Raw genomic sequence first — 15,370 nt, forward strand, 5'->3', positions numbered from 1 at the left:
CTAATGTTATATAGTAGAAAATACAAATCTGCTTACCTCTAGCCAATATCTAGCATTCATACCTCTGCTTACCTATATGTATATGTACATAGTGTTTATATGTATATATAATGTGAGTCTGTATAAATGCACACATTATTTTTATATGAATGTATAATATTACAGACTTCTTTATTTATATTTATAGGTATTTTATGCATGTTATTCTTCATAAAGAAAATTTTTGTTGATTTTAGAAGATCCTATTTTAGTTAAAGTGTGTGTGTGTGCATGCAACTTTGTGTTTGCCTGTATGTGTATTTAATGCAGTGTGGTCTAAGCCATTGGACTTTATACCTGCTGGTTCAGGTTTTCAACAAGTCAAGTAACCTATTTGCTCAGATTATAAAAAGTAAATATAAACAATGGCACTACATCTTTAACTGTAAAGCATTTGGGGGTAGTCAATTACTTTAGAATATTCTATATAAAATAAAGGATGCTTAAAGGTTCGTAATAAACATGCCAAGTGTCCGTTTTAATTGATTGAGGCCCATAATTGTGTCAATACAACTGCCGTGGTCTCTCTCTTGAATTTGGGAACTGTGTTTTCTATTTATAGTTTCACGAGAACTCTACTAATGTACATAGACTGTGTGTGAAGGTGCTCAAAAAGTCCTAAGGTACTTTGCATTGCTTTTGTAAAGAAACCATTTAAGATCCTGGGCTTGCTTGGAAGGAGGAATTGTAAGCTTATACTGTATATACAATAGGAATTTTGCTGATTTTGATGCAAGGCACTATATTTTTTCAGTAAACCTGGTAAGTCACATCATTACTTTTCCTATAGTAAAATGAGGTAATGGCAGCACTATGTTTTGGGTCCTCATCGCATATTCAACCTGAGCCTGGAACAGGGGAGAGTCCCGAGGCTTTGGAAAACATCTTGCGTCACCCCAGTCCCAAAGGTATCACGTCCCAGTGAGCTGAATGACTTCAGGCCTGTCGCACTAACATCACATGTGATGAAGACCATGGAGCAGCTGCTGCTTCACCACCTGAGGCCACAGGTCCGCCATGCCCTCGACCCTCTGCAGTTTGCATACCAGGAGAAGGTGGGAGCGGAGGATGCCATCATCTACATGCTACACCGATCTCTCTCCCACTTGGACAGAGGCAGTGGTGCTGTAAGAATTATGTTTCTGGACTTCTCTAGTGCATTTAACACCATCCAACCTTTGCTCCTTAGGGACAAGCTGACAGAGATGGGAGTAGATTCATACCTGGTGGCATGGATCGTGGACTATCTTACAGACAGACCTCAGTATCTGCGTCTCGGGAACTGCAGGTCTGACATTGTGGTCAGCAACACAGGAGCGGTGCAGGGCACTGTACTTTCTCTGGTCCTGTTCAGCCTATATACATTGGACTTCCGATACAACTTGGAGTCCTGCCACGTGCAAAGGTTCACTGACGACACTGCTGTCGTGGGCTGCATCAGGAGTGGGCAGGAGGAGGAGTATAGGAACTTAATCAAGGACTTTGTTAAATGGTGCGACTCAAACCATTTACACCTGAACACCAGCAAAACCAAGGAGCTGGTGGTGGACTTTAGGAGGATCAAGCCCTTCACGGACCCCGTGATCATCAGAGGTGACTGTGTGCAGAAGGTATAGACCTATAAATACCTGGGAGTGCAGCTGGATGATAAATTGGACTGGACTGCCAACACTGATGCTCTGTACAAGAGAGGACAGAGCCGACTATACTTCCTTAGAAGGTTGGTGTCTTTCAACATCTGCAATAAGATGCTGCAGATGTTCTATCAGACAGTTGTGGCGAGCACCCTCTTCTATGCGGTGGTGTGCTGGGGAGGCAGCATAAAGAAGAGGGACGCCTCACATCTGGACAAACTGGTGAGGAAGGCAGGCTCTATTGTAGGCATGGAGCTGGACAGTTTGACATCCGTGGCAGAGTGACGGGCGCTTACCGGGCTCCTGTCAATCATGGAGAATCCACTGCATCCACTGAACAGAATCATCTCCAGACAGAGGAGCAGCTTCAACGACAGACTGCTGTCACTGTCCTGCTCCACTGATAGACTGAGGAGATCATTCCTCCCCCACACTATGCGACTCTTCAATTCCACCCGTAAACGTTAACATTATACAAGATTATAGACTGTTATACCTGCCTTACACTCTCCACCTTGCATTTTTTAACTTGTGCTGCTTTTTTTTTTGTTGCTCTTTAATTAATATTGTTTTTATCAGTATGCTGCTGCTGGAGTATGTGAATTTACCCTTAGGGATTAATAAAGTATCTATCTATCTATCTATCTATCTATCTATCTATCTATCTATCTATCTATCTATCTATCTATCTATCTATCTATCTATCTATCTATCTATCCAATCTATCCAATCTATCCAATCTATCTAATCTATCTAATCTATCTAATCTATCTTTCTAAATGATGCCAAGTATGAAGAAATCTCTGCCATAGATACTGTCCTGGTCAGATGACTCACATTGTATTGGGACACAAATGAAATTAATTTGTAATACTGGTCCAGACAATGTCCTTAACACAAAATCTCTGACTGGAACCCTGAAAGTCACTTCTCCAATTATAAAGAGCTTGAGCTGTACAACCAAGAAGTGTAGCAGGTAGTTTAAAATGTATAGGGAGTTATGAAACACTTATCATGGCACTATACACATGAATTTAGACTGAAGTTGTTCAGAGTTGCATTTATGATGGTTCCCTGGACTACAAATGCTTAGTGATGCATTAATGATCCTGGTCAAAGTTTTTTGGGCCAACAGTTGTATCTACATTACACTTTGTGGTTTCTATGTTCAAATTCTATATCACTTCACCATTCAGAAAACAAAAGTGCTAACTGAGAGCAAATGCATATTAAAAATGAGCATTCAGGGTTGTTGGTTCCAGATGTTTGTTACGTTACCTTTATATGGCAAAAACATTTTTTCAGCATCAGCAGAACTTTCTGATTTCATTACAGGGTTATGGGCAGCCGGTGCATATCCTAGATAGCACTGCTAGGCAAACTTCTACATTCACTCATGCAAAGTCATTTTAGAATTGCAACATAAACGTACATATAGCCTTTGGAATTTGGGGATGACGTCGGTGTCAACTCATAGGGAGAATACACCAAATCTACATAGACAGTGGCGGCAACAGGCTTAAATTAAACCAAGTTTTCTCCTCAAAAACAACTTTTTGTGGATTAGTGTGGTGATACATTTGTTTCTTATTGCAGCCTTCAGAAATGTATCAAAGTTATACAATGAAATAGCATCTCTATAGCAGCTTCTACAATTCACTTCAGTTGTTTCATCATATTATTGATGCCAGTTCCTGTTACATGATTTTTACATCCTTTCATTCCCAAGCTGGGCACCAACAAATCTTACTGCTGATGGTAGTTTTATTTCATTTTTTGTCATATGGGGGTTCTATAACCGACTTATGTCCAATCTTCCCCAAGTGACATTGCTTCAAAAGCTTTTATATTATTACCAGCAAAACTCTCTTTTCATATATGCCACTATTTACAATAAGGCCTTTGCAGAAATTGCTTCTATGCCACTTATGGGAGGACATCCTAGAAGTAAAGTAAAATATAAGAGCAAAATTTAACCTTAACTAACTTCAGAGGGAGGCACGGTGGCACAGTGGTAGTGCTGCTACCTCGCAGTAAGGAGACCTGGGTTCGCTGTCCGGGTCCTCCCCACGTGGAGTTTGCATGTTCTCCCCATGTTTACATGGGTTTCCTCCCATAGTCCAAAGACATGCAGGTTAGGTGCATTGGTCATCCTAAATTGTGCTTGGTGTGGGTGTGTGCCCTGTTGTGGGCTGGTACCCTGCCCAGGGATTTGTTCCTGCCTTATGCCCATTGTTGGCTGGGATTGTCTCCAGCAGACCCCCGTGACCGTGTGTTAGGATATAGCGAGTTGCATAATGACTGACTAACTTCAGAGACTTGGGTTTCAATCTGTGAGTACCGTTCTTGTGGAAGATGCACATTCTTCTTGTGTCCGTGTGGTGCTGCATTTTTTGTAGCTTCCCAACGTCAAACCTGTTGGATTATTTGGCAATTTAAACTTGTCTTACTGTGAGGGTGCCCCCCAGATAGACGGGTGTCTTGCATAAGCTTGACTCAGAAGTCATGCCAAATGTTTTCAGGGTAGACCCCAATCTTTATATTGGATTTTTTTGTTTATATTCTTAACTAATGCGGTTGTCTGCAGTGTTTAGCTTCACATGGGCTCTGAGGTACACATGCTGAGACATTTAAAATGCTTTATAATGTGCACTCACCTAATACTGCATGTTTAACACTAGACATAGAAGCAATTGGAAGGGCTGTTGCTTGGCTGAAAGCCCACTGGTGGGTTTTCTCAATTTTGATGCGCTTTCAACTTTTGGTTCATTACTGGTAGACAATGTATATGAGGGTCTGAATTATCAAAGGCTAAAAAAACTCAATTTTAAAAGGCTTCTCCAAGAAGCCTCAGAAGTTGATCCATATATTCTTTTTGTACATACTGCATTCCATAATGCAAAGGATTATCCCTTATATTATGAAAAAAACATAAAGCAGAAACATGGCTGATGGTCCTTTTTAATCTTCTATATGTTTGTTACTCCTACAGGTTACTGCTGCAGGCAGGCATTGATATCAACCGGCAGACAAAGGCGGGCACAGCCCTACACGAAGCTGCACTGTGTGGCAAGACCGATGTTGTTAGACTGCTGCTTGATGTGAGTCTCACCGTGAGGAGGGTGCATGTGGTCTTGCTGGGTGTGCACTCCAGCATACTTGAGTCGTCACAGTTGGGTATAGTCGCTAAATATACAGCAAGCATGATGATGTCTTCTAAGGGATTCACCTGGGAAACATGTGGAAAGTATACACTATAATACACCCCACTACCCAGTGTCCTGGGATTCAAAGTGGCACGTTGACTTCACAGATGAGTCAGCAGCTAAATCTGAGCACTGGGCATAATTTGAAATGCACAATGACCTGCAGGGCAGGAACTGTAATCCACATGACCCTTGACAAGCTGCAGTGTCAGATCTGTGTTGCTTTCGGGATACCAAGAAAACATCCTGGTTCAGTCTGTTACTTTAGATATGAGTTGATTACTGATTTGTTCAGTAGTCACTCTTGTCCAGTTGACTAACATCCATTGGTTTATTGGGCAGAGATTCTGTTAAAAAGTCTGATTTGCCCTAAAGGTTTTCAGTAGCAGCTACAGAAAATCATTTTGTTAACAGAAAGATCCCGTGTGACCCACTCCCTGGGAAACAACCTTTTATTTTAATGCTAATTTTGGTTTTCTCTTCTCTACTCCCCTATGGATGAAACTCTCTGTGGGCTCCTAGAGTGGTATCAATGCACAAGTCAGGAATACTTACAGCCAGACAGCTCTGGACATTGTCAACCAGTTCACTGCAACACAGGCCAGCAAGGAGATCAAACAAATGCTTAGAGGTAAGCCGAGGCTCTTTGAGTAGAGGAAAATGTCATATGTTAGGCCTCCAAGTTGCCTGTGTAACCCTTTTTTTCTCTTCCTGTCTTTGTCAGATGCATCTGCTGCTCTGCAGGTCCGGGCAATGAAGGATTATTGCAACAACTACGACTTGACAAGCCTGAACATTAAAACTGGTGACATTATTACAGTAGGTAGCAGCTATAATCTTTAAAGCCCAGGAGGCACCTTCTCATCTTTATAACAGAAGCATTGTTGTCTGCAGTGGTGGCTGGTGAAAAACGTTTGAGCAGGGGTGTGCATTTTTTGGGGGGAACAAACTGAAGCAGCAATTATCTGTTATATAGTGTCTTTCACATCTGTCTGTCTGTCTGTTTGTCTATCTGGTCATTCCACATGCTTTTGTGGTCCTCATCATAGTGCTAATGCACATCTTGGCCGGTTCAGTACAAGACACGTAGGACAAATCCAGGCTAAAATGTATTATATACCCTTTTCACCATGCTGTCCAATCTGATGCCAGCTTTCCCATTTCTACTGTGCTGCAAAACTTCAATCTGTGACATCCGCAGCTCCCTTATTCTTCCCATAACTTGCCCTATAGATGTGCCAAGGAAGCGGTGCATCTGCCACCTAAAGTTTATACTACACCTGTCTCTAAAATGCTCAATCCTCTGCGAACTTGCAAAGTTCCCCAATCTGCCAAAGCCCACACCATAATGTCCACACCCCCACCTCCGTAATCTGCCAATAACGTGCAGTTCAGTCTGTCCTATAACACTTCCATAAGATAAATCCAATCTAAATCTTATTCTGTCTTTTCTAATAGAGTGCCCAGTCTTTGGCCATTTCCACTGGATTCCATAAATGCACATCTTATAATCACTGGTCCTCTGATTTCTTTCTGAAGTCTTGCATCCCAGTTCACCATTTACCACAGCCACAGAGTCATTCCCACCCTAATTTTATTCTACACTTGCTACTAGCCTGCCCTGTCCTATGCAAGTTTGCCAGGCTTTCTTCACCTGGGCAGAAATTCACATTGTAAGATCCACAGACCCCCACATCTTAAAACATAACTGGCACCTCACAACCTGTCTGGTACTATACCCACAGGACAAGTGCAACCTAAATCTTTCCTGCCTTTATGATCAGGATACCTGTATTTCATTGAGCATACATTTTGACCTCCTTTCCTTCAGGCCTGAAAATTTCTTAATTACTTTCTGATTAAACTGAGCAATTTCACTAAGCTTGCCAAAAAAAAAAATACCCTCATACTATTGTCTATTTCATTGTTTCCCAACTTTTTTTTCTGTAGTGGCACACGTTTTGTAACCAAAATCATCCCAAGACACACCACTAATTACTAACCCTAAACACATTATGTCTCACACATGTGTTCAACCACCCTAAGGGTGGTGAAGCTGGTAAAAAAGGAGCTCCGAGATCAGCATTTACAGAGTGAGCACTTTGGTGGCATCTCCAAGCTGCTTTACCCTTTTGCTCAACCATCTCTGTCTCAGAGGCAACTCGTATGCCCACTATCCACCAATGCTGTGAGACTCGTTGGCGAGCACACATCCAGGGCAGATGGACTCTTAATAGCCTGGAGACTAATCTGAATTGCTCTAACTGCTGTGTCTGCAACATATTGATCATGAAGCTACTTTTATTCCCACTTTCCCAAGTAGAACTATCCTCCTCAGACAGGTCTCGACAACCCAGGGAGGTTGAAAGGTGCGCTACACTATTATTTCCACATTACACCTAGGTAGCTCTCACTGTGCCGTAGCAGACTTGTTGAGAAACACTGCTCTAGATGACTGCAGCTACTTTCATGCTGCTTTCATTTTTCAGAAATTTGTTTTAGTTCTCTTACTCCCGTCATTGTCCACAATGCTTCGACGCTTGAAACAGCAAACAGGGAAAGCAAAAAAAGACATTACTTACACCAGTTAGCCAACTCCATTTTGTCATAACAAGAGCAGAAAAACTCTGTGTGTATGCTCGGCCTGCTGCTGAATTCTTAAGTCAGGTTGGTCCAGTCCAAGCTTCTTTATCTTCTTTTTTTGTTCCTTCAAGTGAACGATTTATGAAGGGGTATTTCATTAAAGAAATAACCAAATTTTCTTTGATTTCTAAAGTTCCACTTGAAGTTGCCATCTCCATAAAGTCGCGCTCGCTCATCTGTAGTTACGTTAATGGTGGATGTGAACTGTGAACCATTGATTTGAACTTGAAATAGTGTGTCAACGATTGTCCAATCACATTAGATTAGATAAACCAAAAACAATACTCATTCACGGCCAATAATTGTGGGAGTGTCCGGGGTGCAGAATAGTGCATCCCTGGAAAAATCTGAAAGCAACCAATTAAAGGGCAGCCTCAGGTCACCTGTTTGCCAAAAAGATCAAGGACTTACATCCACTCTCATTTAGCCAGCGCCCTTTACTCAGGAAATACACAGTAGGTATTCTCACAAAAGTTAAACACGTACAAGTCATAACCAATTTATAATGGATGTTGACATGTGCTGACACCAGGCAAGTTTGGCAAATACACAAATTTATTTAATTTTTATTTTGCGTTACCTGATTGATTGAAGTAGAGTTTTTAAAATATTTGGAGGGGTTCCCAAGCACCCCACATTACAAACCACCAATGATTTTCTGACTATGCAGTTCAACTTGCAGTGGTTGGTGGCTGGTGTGTCAGTAGTAAAACTGGGTACATATTCAACAAAGCCCTCCTGAACAGCATGGAGTCAAGGGGGCAACTGTCCACATCTACTGTATATGTCTGACAGATGCTGGTCCCCAATAATCACACTGGCTTCTTTTATGCCCTCCAGGTGTTAGAGCAGCACCCTGATGGGCGGTGGAAAGGCTGTATCCATGACAACAGGACTGGAAATGACAGAGTTGGGTATTTCCCATCCAGCATTGCTGAAGTGATCAGCAAGAGAACAGGTAAGAAACTGAGACGTGGTGAGTTTAGTCTGGAAGGTGCCTTTTGATTTTGTAGAACAGGTATTACCAGCAGCTCTTAAGATGGAGAGTGGGTAGAATGATAATGTCTGAAGTCATTACAGCTTGCTAGTGTCTTTTTGTTTAACTAGGCCCCCTCAAATCTTGGAATAATACTGGTTGCTGTCTAATATTATTGGTCAATGACTTAGAGACTATCTACAGCAAATCATCCTGTGATTCTCTACCTGTGCTGCACGCTGGGTATTTAAATGCAATACCGGAGCTGACTGTGAGTCTTTTAAGGTTTTAACTAATGAATCCAGTTCTTCAATTATTTCTCTATAGTCTAAATGACTGTAAATTAGAGGTTGAGAATGTTTAGAATGTGTGCGCGTAAAAGTCAAGTCCAACTTCTCAGACCTCTATAGAACCTTCACACACTTGCTTTAGGAAATAAATGCTGTTAAACATTTACAGATATAATTTAAATGAATGTGTGCATGCTCATAACAATTCGCTGAATAAAGTTCCAAATAAACAATAGATAGTAAAGTTTTCCCAGTATTTTGGTCAGATTTGCAGATTATAGTCCATTAATTTCCTGCTTTCACGTGACAATATGATATAAAGGATGGTGAACCCTGGATGTTGTGTGAAAGATCAAAAATGTTTAAATGTGTTTGATTTTCTTTATAATTAAAATGTACTACACCGTACTGCAGGAATAGTAGCAGAGCTATATACAAAAAATTACACACAATCGTATCTGTGCACCATATGTGTCATGGTTGTTTTATTTCCACAGCAGCATTGGTGAATAGAAGCATTTCTACCACTGGTGGAAGCACCCGAGTACAATGCTTCCACTTACTAACCTTGAAGCAGGCACGAATCATTCAGTAATAATTTGATTTAACAACTTTCCTCTCGGCTTAGATCAACAGCAAATCTCCCGACATCTTCTCAATGTGCACATTATGTGCTTGTTTGTGACGGTTCTAAAGCTGGCTGCTGACCTACCTTTTCACTCCATTATTATTGATTTCTTTGGATTAATGTCTATACTTCTTAAGGCTGTCATGATGTAACAAGCTTGGCCTTGCATTTTACTGCTTTTCCTCCTCTTCCGCGGACAAGTCAAAAGTCGTTTCCTAGAAATCACACCAGCTTTCATCTTGAAAACTTGCATATTCCATTTTCTGAATTTCAGCTCTGGCTTTTGTTCTTGGAAGACTTGGACACAGCAGCTTACTAGTAAATCTGTGAAAGGGCCTGTCTGTGTGAAAGGTGGCTACTGAGTAAGGTTAGGTGGCACATGGAGAAGATACAGATGATATACTTTGCAGGCCAAGATTACATGAGGCCAAAGACAGTTCTTCAAGACTGGAGTAATAGTGCCCAATATAAGATATATATGATCACACCCCACACCCTCCAAGTTACAAAACCTTTGCCTGGGTAATGAAACAGGCTTCAGCTGATTGGCAAACCCAGAGTATAGAAGACAAAATACTGATTCTGTACTGGCATTGGAAAGGCAGAGAAACTGATTATTTTGAGGGTCTTGGTAAGTTTGCTAATTTTTTCTATTTATTGAGAATTTTTTGTATCTTTGTGAGAGGTGCTGCATACCATTTGATTCCGTGTTTGTTCAACAGGAGCTGTGTTCACATACTTGGCAGTTAGGTTTGTTTAAAGTGGGGGTAGGACTCTGCCAAGGTTGTGGTTTGACATTTCTTTTGCAAACTTTTCATGTGCAGGATATCCATGCATCACCAAGGCTCTGTGACTGTCCAGTATGAGGAGCTGAGGGTTTTACATGTTTGCTGTTGGTAAATATATCTTTTTGGCCTCAGGTGTCTAATTTTGTGTTCAGCAATGCACCCTGGCAAGGCTTGTAGCAGTAGGAGACTGCTGGATATGCGTTATCTCCAAGTAAAGACTGGATTGCTTTGGAAAACCAAGGGCAGGATCAGTGTCACCAAGTTTAGAAGCTTATAATGCTGAGCAAAGATAGAAGTTTTCATGAGAGTGGTTGATGAATCGGTGCAGTGATGATTATTGTTTGTTATACTAAATGGTGGTTGTGAAGCTGGAGTTAAGTTCTTGGGTAAAGTGTTAGATTTGCAAGTCAATTACATACCCATGTTCATCTGTGAAGCATCCTGACCTTATGAGGTTACCAAAAAGAAGTTCTCATGGCGGGTTGTTTAGTTCACTTCCCATGATCGGATTAGCAGCTCAACCACCCTATAGGATCTTGTTGAAGATCCCACTATAGTGAATTGTTAAGATGTTTTCACGCCTCATTTTTTTTGGTGCAATTATTCCTAACTCTGAGGTGATTTCCATGAAGTCTGGTTTGTTTTGGTAGATGTGAATATACCAATCACTCTCTAGTGTCTTCCAAAGCAACAGCACCGAGGCCCTTTGGAAAGGGTGGTCCCTGTGAAGTACCAAGTGAACCCTAGAGAGGTTTGCATGAGGAATAAATATGATCCAACACTGTGGTGATCTGTGGTGGTCTTCTGTCGGCAATTAAGGAATCACATTCACAGCAAAGTGAGTTGAGGCTTAATATGGGGCATTTAAAGCAATAAAAAGATAAACATAAATGCATACATAGGTAGAAATGTTACACAATTTGCACAATTACAAGTTGATCAGAGCAAGCCAAGCACCTTATTCAGCCTCTCTCGTATAGGAGAGTCGAATAAAATACACAAAGTGGTGGCAACATTAAAAAAGCAGTGACATGTAAGACCAACTGCTATCAAGCCCACTAGTCTTACACCACGAAAGTGATGCGTGCAGGTGGAGCATCTTCTCAATGTGTATACTAACTTTGACATATGTAGTAAATGTTAACCAGACATTACAAAATCTACAATATTAACAAATATTTATAAGAGTTAACGCTGTAGACATGTGATTTGAGATTACGTTCATATGGTGGCTACTGAAGAGTAAATACACAGCATTGTATAGTTAAATGAAACTTGCCTGATATGTCCATCGTCATAAGACTGAAGCACATCACAGTGTGTGCCCTCAGCAGAGCTTTCCTTCTTCTGTACATTTGCCAATTTGAATTGTGTCTTTTTTGCACCATGCGTACAAGAGCATCATTTTCAAGCAGTTGATTTATATTAGAAGTTTTGCTAGCAGTGTTTGGTAAATAAACCAAAAAATTATGGAAAATGAGGCCTTGCACGAATTGTCAGCCCTCCTTGATATTTTTTCCCAGGAAAAAATGTTTCTGCCCAGTGAACTGTTTATTGGGTTCACTTGAAAGTCTGCAGTGTGAAACACAACTAAGCTAACAGGAAACCAATCATCTACTGATTCTGAAGAAAGTAAACAGACCATGAGTGTGAAAACGCCTTTAGAAGCACAATGAGGTGGTTTAGGTGTCTAGTGTTCTATTCTGTATGAGAGACCAGTAACGGCGGACTGCACAATAATGTGCAGTGAATACACTTGACTTGAGTATTCCTAGTTTTCATCCTCTTTCTCTGTACATTTAGCATGTGTTTGTTCAGAGGTTAATGTGCTTGCTGCTTTCTGAGCAGCTCTTCTTTCCTCCACCCTAGTGACCCACTTCTTCTCTTCTTTTGTCTGCATCTTGTCGCATTAAAACTGATTAAGTCAGTGTTTGTGTTGCAATTACTTAGTACGTTTTCCTTAATTTTTCACTGAAGCTGATACTTGACGCAGATTGAAGACTTAAGAAAGGTTTAAGATAAGAAGAGGTAGGGAAAGTGACGACAAAGGTGGTAGGGATGAGAACGACGCCCGTACACATGCCCCACACGGCCACCTTATTGGCTGCTGCCGAGAGTTGATTCTACAATAAAATAAAATAAAAATAAAAAGAGGAATACCCTTGGAGGTCAATCATCACCCCAAAAGCAGATAGTAAACGTCATGTAGTATATGTGTACCAAATTTCAGGTCAATAGCTCAAACGGTTTGCGAGCTACAGGGGATTACAAATCCTGGACAGACAAATGAACAGCCACGGTGGAGTATTATATAAAAAGATGTGCCTTCAGATAGGACTCTGTGGAACAGACCAAGGATTAAATCTCATAGATGGCTTAGGAAAGCCCCAGAAAGAGTTGTAAACGTCTGGTCTAAACAACTTGGCCTGCTGCACTGAGATCCTTGCCTGGAAAATCTGATTGAAGATGAGATGAGAAGTTTATAGGTCACGCACTGACGTAATTGAAGTTATTTTGTTAGTTTACTTGCTGCAGTTCTACATTTTAGAATTTGCTTACTAGCAGTCATTGGCTTTGAAGGCAGGAGAAAATGGCAAAAATGGAGTTGATTGGGTTCCCTCATTATACTACTGTATGTATTATGTAAGAAGAGGCGTGTATTTCTATGATCCTGTCCCAGATTAACATCATCACCTCAGTGCACCTTTCCTTGCAAGCCAGACGACTAACTGCTGCTTTTCCCTCTACTGCTAGACGCTTCTCCCCTAACAGCGATCGGCTGCTAACACTCTCCATTCACGTTCACCTGATTCCTTCCTGTTTTTGACATTGATGATGAAGATGAAGGGGGTGAATGCCTGTGTAATACATCTGCCCAAATAAAAGCTGGCAGGCATGGATCATTTCTCTTGTACGTAGATCCACAACTGTACGTAATAAGGGTGTCTGGAATTGGCTAGCGTGTATAGTTTATAAGCTGCATTGTTACAGCCAGCCTGCCGCTTGTGGTTCAGTGATTTCTACACAGGCTGATTTATCCCAACCCCTCTAATTTAAAAGAACATAAACAATGGGACTGAGAATATTTTGGTGCCCGTGCAGGAGTTTATTGTCATAGTCAGCTAGAGGAGACAAAGAGCAGAGACATATTTTAGGCATGCCTCAAGGCATAAGCTGTACTTTTGTTATTTACAAAAAATGTTTAACATTGTTAAATCTCTGTGTGCTTTTTTTTGGGGAGGGAGGTCATTTTATTAACCTGTATTAGATTTCTTTTATTATTGACGCATTTATCCCACCAGCTGAATTAGGAGTGGGTTGTATTTTTTGTTTTGTTTGCTTTGTCCTTCATCACTGAGGCTGTCTGAGATGGGGCAGGGAGACGTGTTTAACACTAAACTGCTGAACAGTTTCTAGTATTCTGCTATGTCACTGAGGCTGTCCAGGTTATAGCTGCATCACTGACACTGCCTTAGATGTTTTAACTGCTTTCCTGATGCATGGCTGAAGCTCTCCATTTAATAAAACTTCATTGAACCATTCCATTTATTGAGCGGGAGTGCGGGATATATGACTGCATCGCTGAGCTGTCTGAGTTACTTTAACTAAATGCTGCTGAGGCTGTCTGGGATATACTGTATGCCAATATCTCTGAGGACCCGTCTTGTATTACTCCCTCACTGAGGCTGTCTGGAGTATTCAATGCCATGTTACTGATGTCTGAAATAGAGCAGTCCTTTTTTGTTTTAGGTGGAATATTCAGCCTTTTCAGGTATTTAACTGAATAAACCTGAGGCTATCTGAGTACGTAACTGCATGGCACAGGCCAGCCGGGGTATTTAACTGCATTACTGAAGCATGGCTAAGGCTCATGTTGTCCTGGACTATCATTAATTCATTTGGTTACTGAAATGTGATGGAGAGTCAGTCCTGGTAAAGGCAGGCAGTATGAGGTGTGCTTGACACCCTGAACCTTTCTTGGGTTTTTTAAGTAGGGCAGATGCTGTGGGTTAAGAAGATCCCTCATTACATCTGCCAGTTGCATTTCTAAAGACTTGAGGGCAGCTCAGCTGCATTGCTTTGGAACTCAAAGGCTGTGTTCTGACTCTGCTTTTCTCCCCTGTTTTTAAAAAAGGGTCCTGGTAGATGAATCACGCTTGTGTATCAGCTGGCCTTTGTTTACTCACTCAGTATTAACCAGGCTTCACTGACCACCAAAGCACAACTGCAGTTTGATGCCCAGTGCAGATTTCTAGGGAGCACATCTCTCAAGCAAACAGTCACTCCTTTTCCAGGTCTGTGTGACCTCGCGGCCCCCAACCCCCTCCATTTTGGCCAAGTGACCAGTGATAAAAGCTGCTGGGGCACTGGATACTTGCTGTCCCTTTTCTAAAGTGTGCGTGTATATAACTTGTGTGTTAAATGCATCTGTCGATTAGATGGTGCATCAATCAGAATGGATCTTAATGTTTGCACATGTGTTATGTTTAAGGACTTAACATTCATGCGGCATTCAGTTTCTTTTCACATTGTGGGCCTAAAATAATGTTGAGTTGATGAACCGAAGTGTGCTACTTTGAACCACATTGCTAGTTAACTGACTCCACACATCTACTTTTCTAACATTTCTGTGAAATTCACACATAACCAGCTTTCACCTTTGTTCCATGTCCTCATTAAAATTGCTTTAAAGCAACAGCTGTTTTTTGCCCAGCAGATTCCATTTGTAATTTTAAACACTTTGATAATACTGGGCTTAGGCAGAAAGAAATTAAACTCTTTCACTTTAACTTCAAGATCATACCTGAAATGTGTTACAATTGTCAAGACACTTGAGCTGCACCTACTGTTCCAGTTGTGGCCTCACAATGTGTTGCACAGATTTAGTGACTTCTGTAGTTCCAACTTTGTGAGGAGTGCAATTCTGCATGCTGTGTGATGGTGATCAGTGATGAGTCCACTAGGATCTCAACGCCTTTTTCATAAGGGGGACTTTCTAGCGAGCGGTGCGGTAGAGCAGTGGTAGCGCTGCTGCCTCACAGTTAGGAGACCTGGGTTCGCTTCCTGGGTCCTCCCTGCATGGAGTTTGCATGTTCTCCCCGTGTCTGCGTCGGTTTCCTTCCACAGTCCTAAGACATGCAGGTTAAGTGTATTGCCGATCCTAAA

The 15,370-nt window shown here is 41.4% G+C and overlaps 1 protein-coding gene across 4 annotated transcripts in view; it reads left to right on the plus strand.

The window, feature by feature from the left end:
• caskin1 (CASK interacting protein 1) overlaps window positions 1-15,370 on the plus strand; it is a 66,186-nt gene that overhangs the window by 15,383 nt on the left and 35,433 nt on the right. For all 4 annotated transcript variants that reach the window (XM_039775961.1, XM_039775962.1, XM_039775963.1 and 1 more), the window contains exons 7-10: window positions 4,666-4,774; window positions 5,402-5,510; window positions 5,604-5,698; window positions 8,363-8,480. In XM_039775961.1, coding sequence (XP_039631895.1) covers window positions 4,666-4,774; window positions 5,402-5,510; window positions 5,604-5,698; window positions 8,363-8,480 — 431 coding nt within the window. The remainder of the gene's footprint in view (window positions 1-4,665; window positions 4,775-5,401; window positions 5,511-5,603; window positions 5,699-8,362; window positions 8,481-15,370) is intronic.

The sequence above is a fragment of the Polypterus senegalus genome, chromosome 13 (genome assembly GCF_016835505.1).
Source record: "Polypterus senegalus isolate Bchr_013 chromosome 13, ASM1683550v1, whole genome shotgun sequence".
NCBI classification, from domain to species: domain Eukaryota; kingdom Metazoa; phylum Chordata; class Cladistia; order Polypteriformes; family Polypteridae; genus Polypterus; species Polypterus senegalus.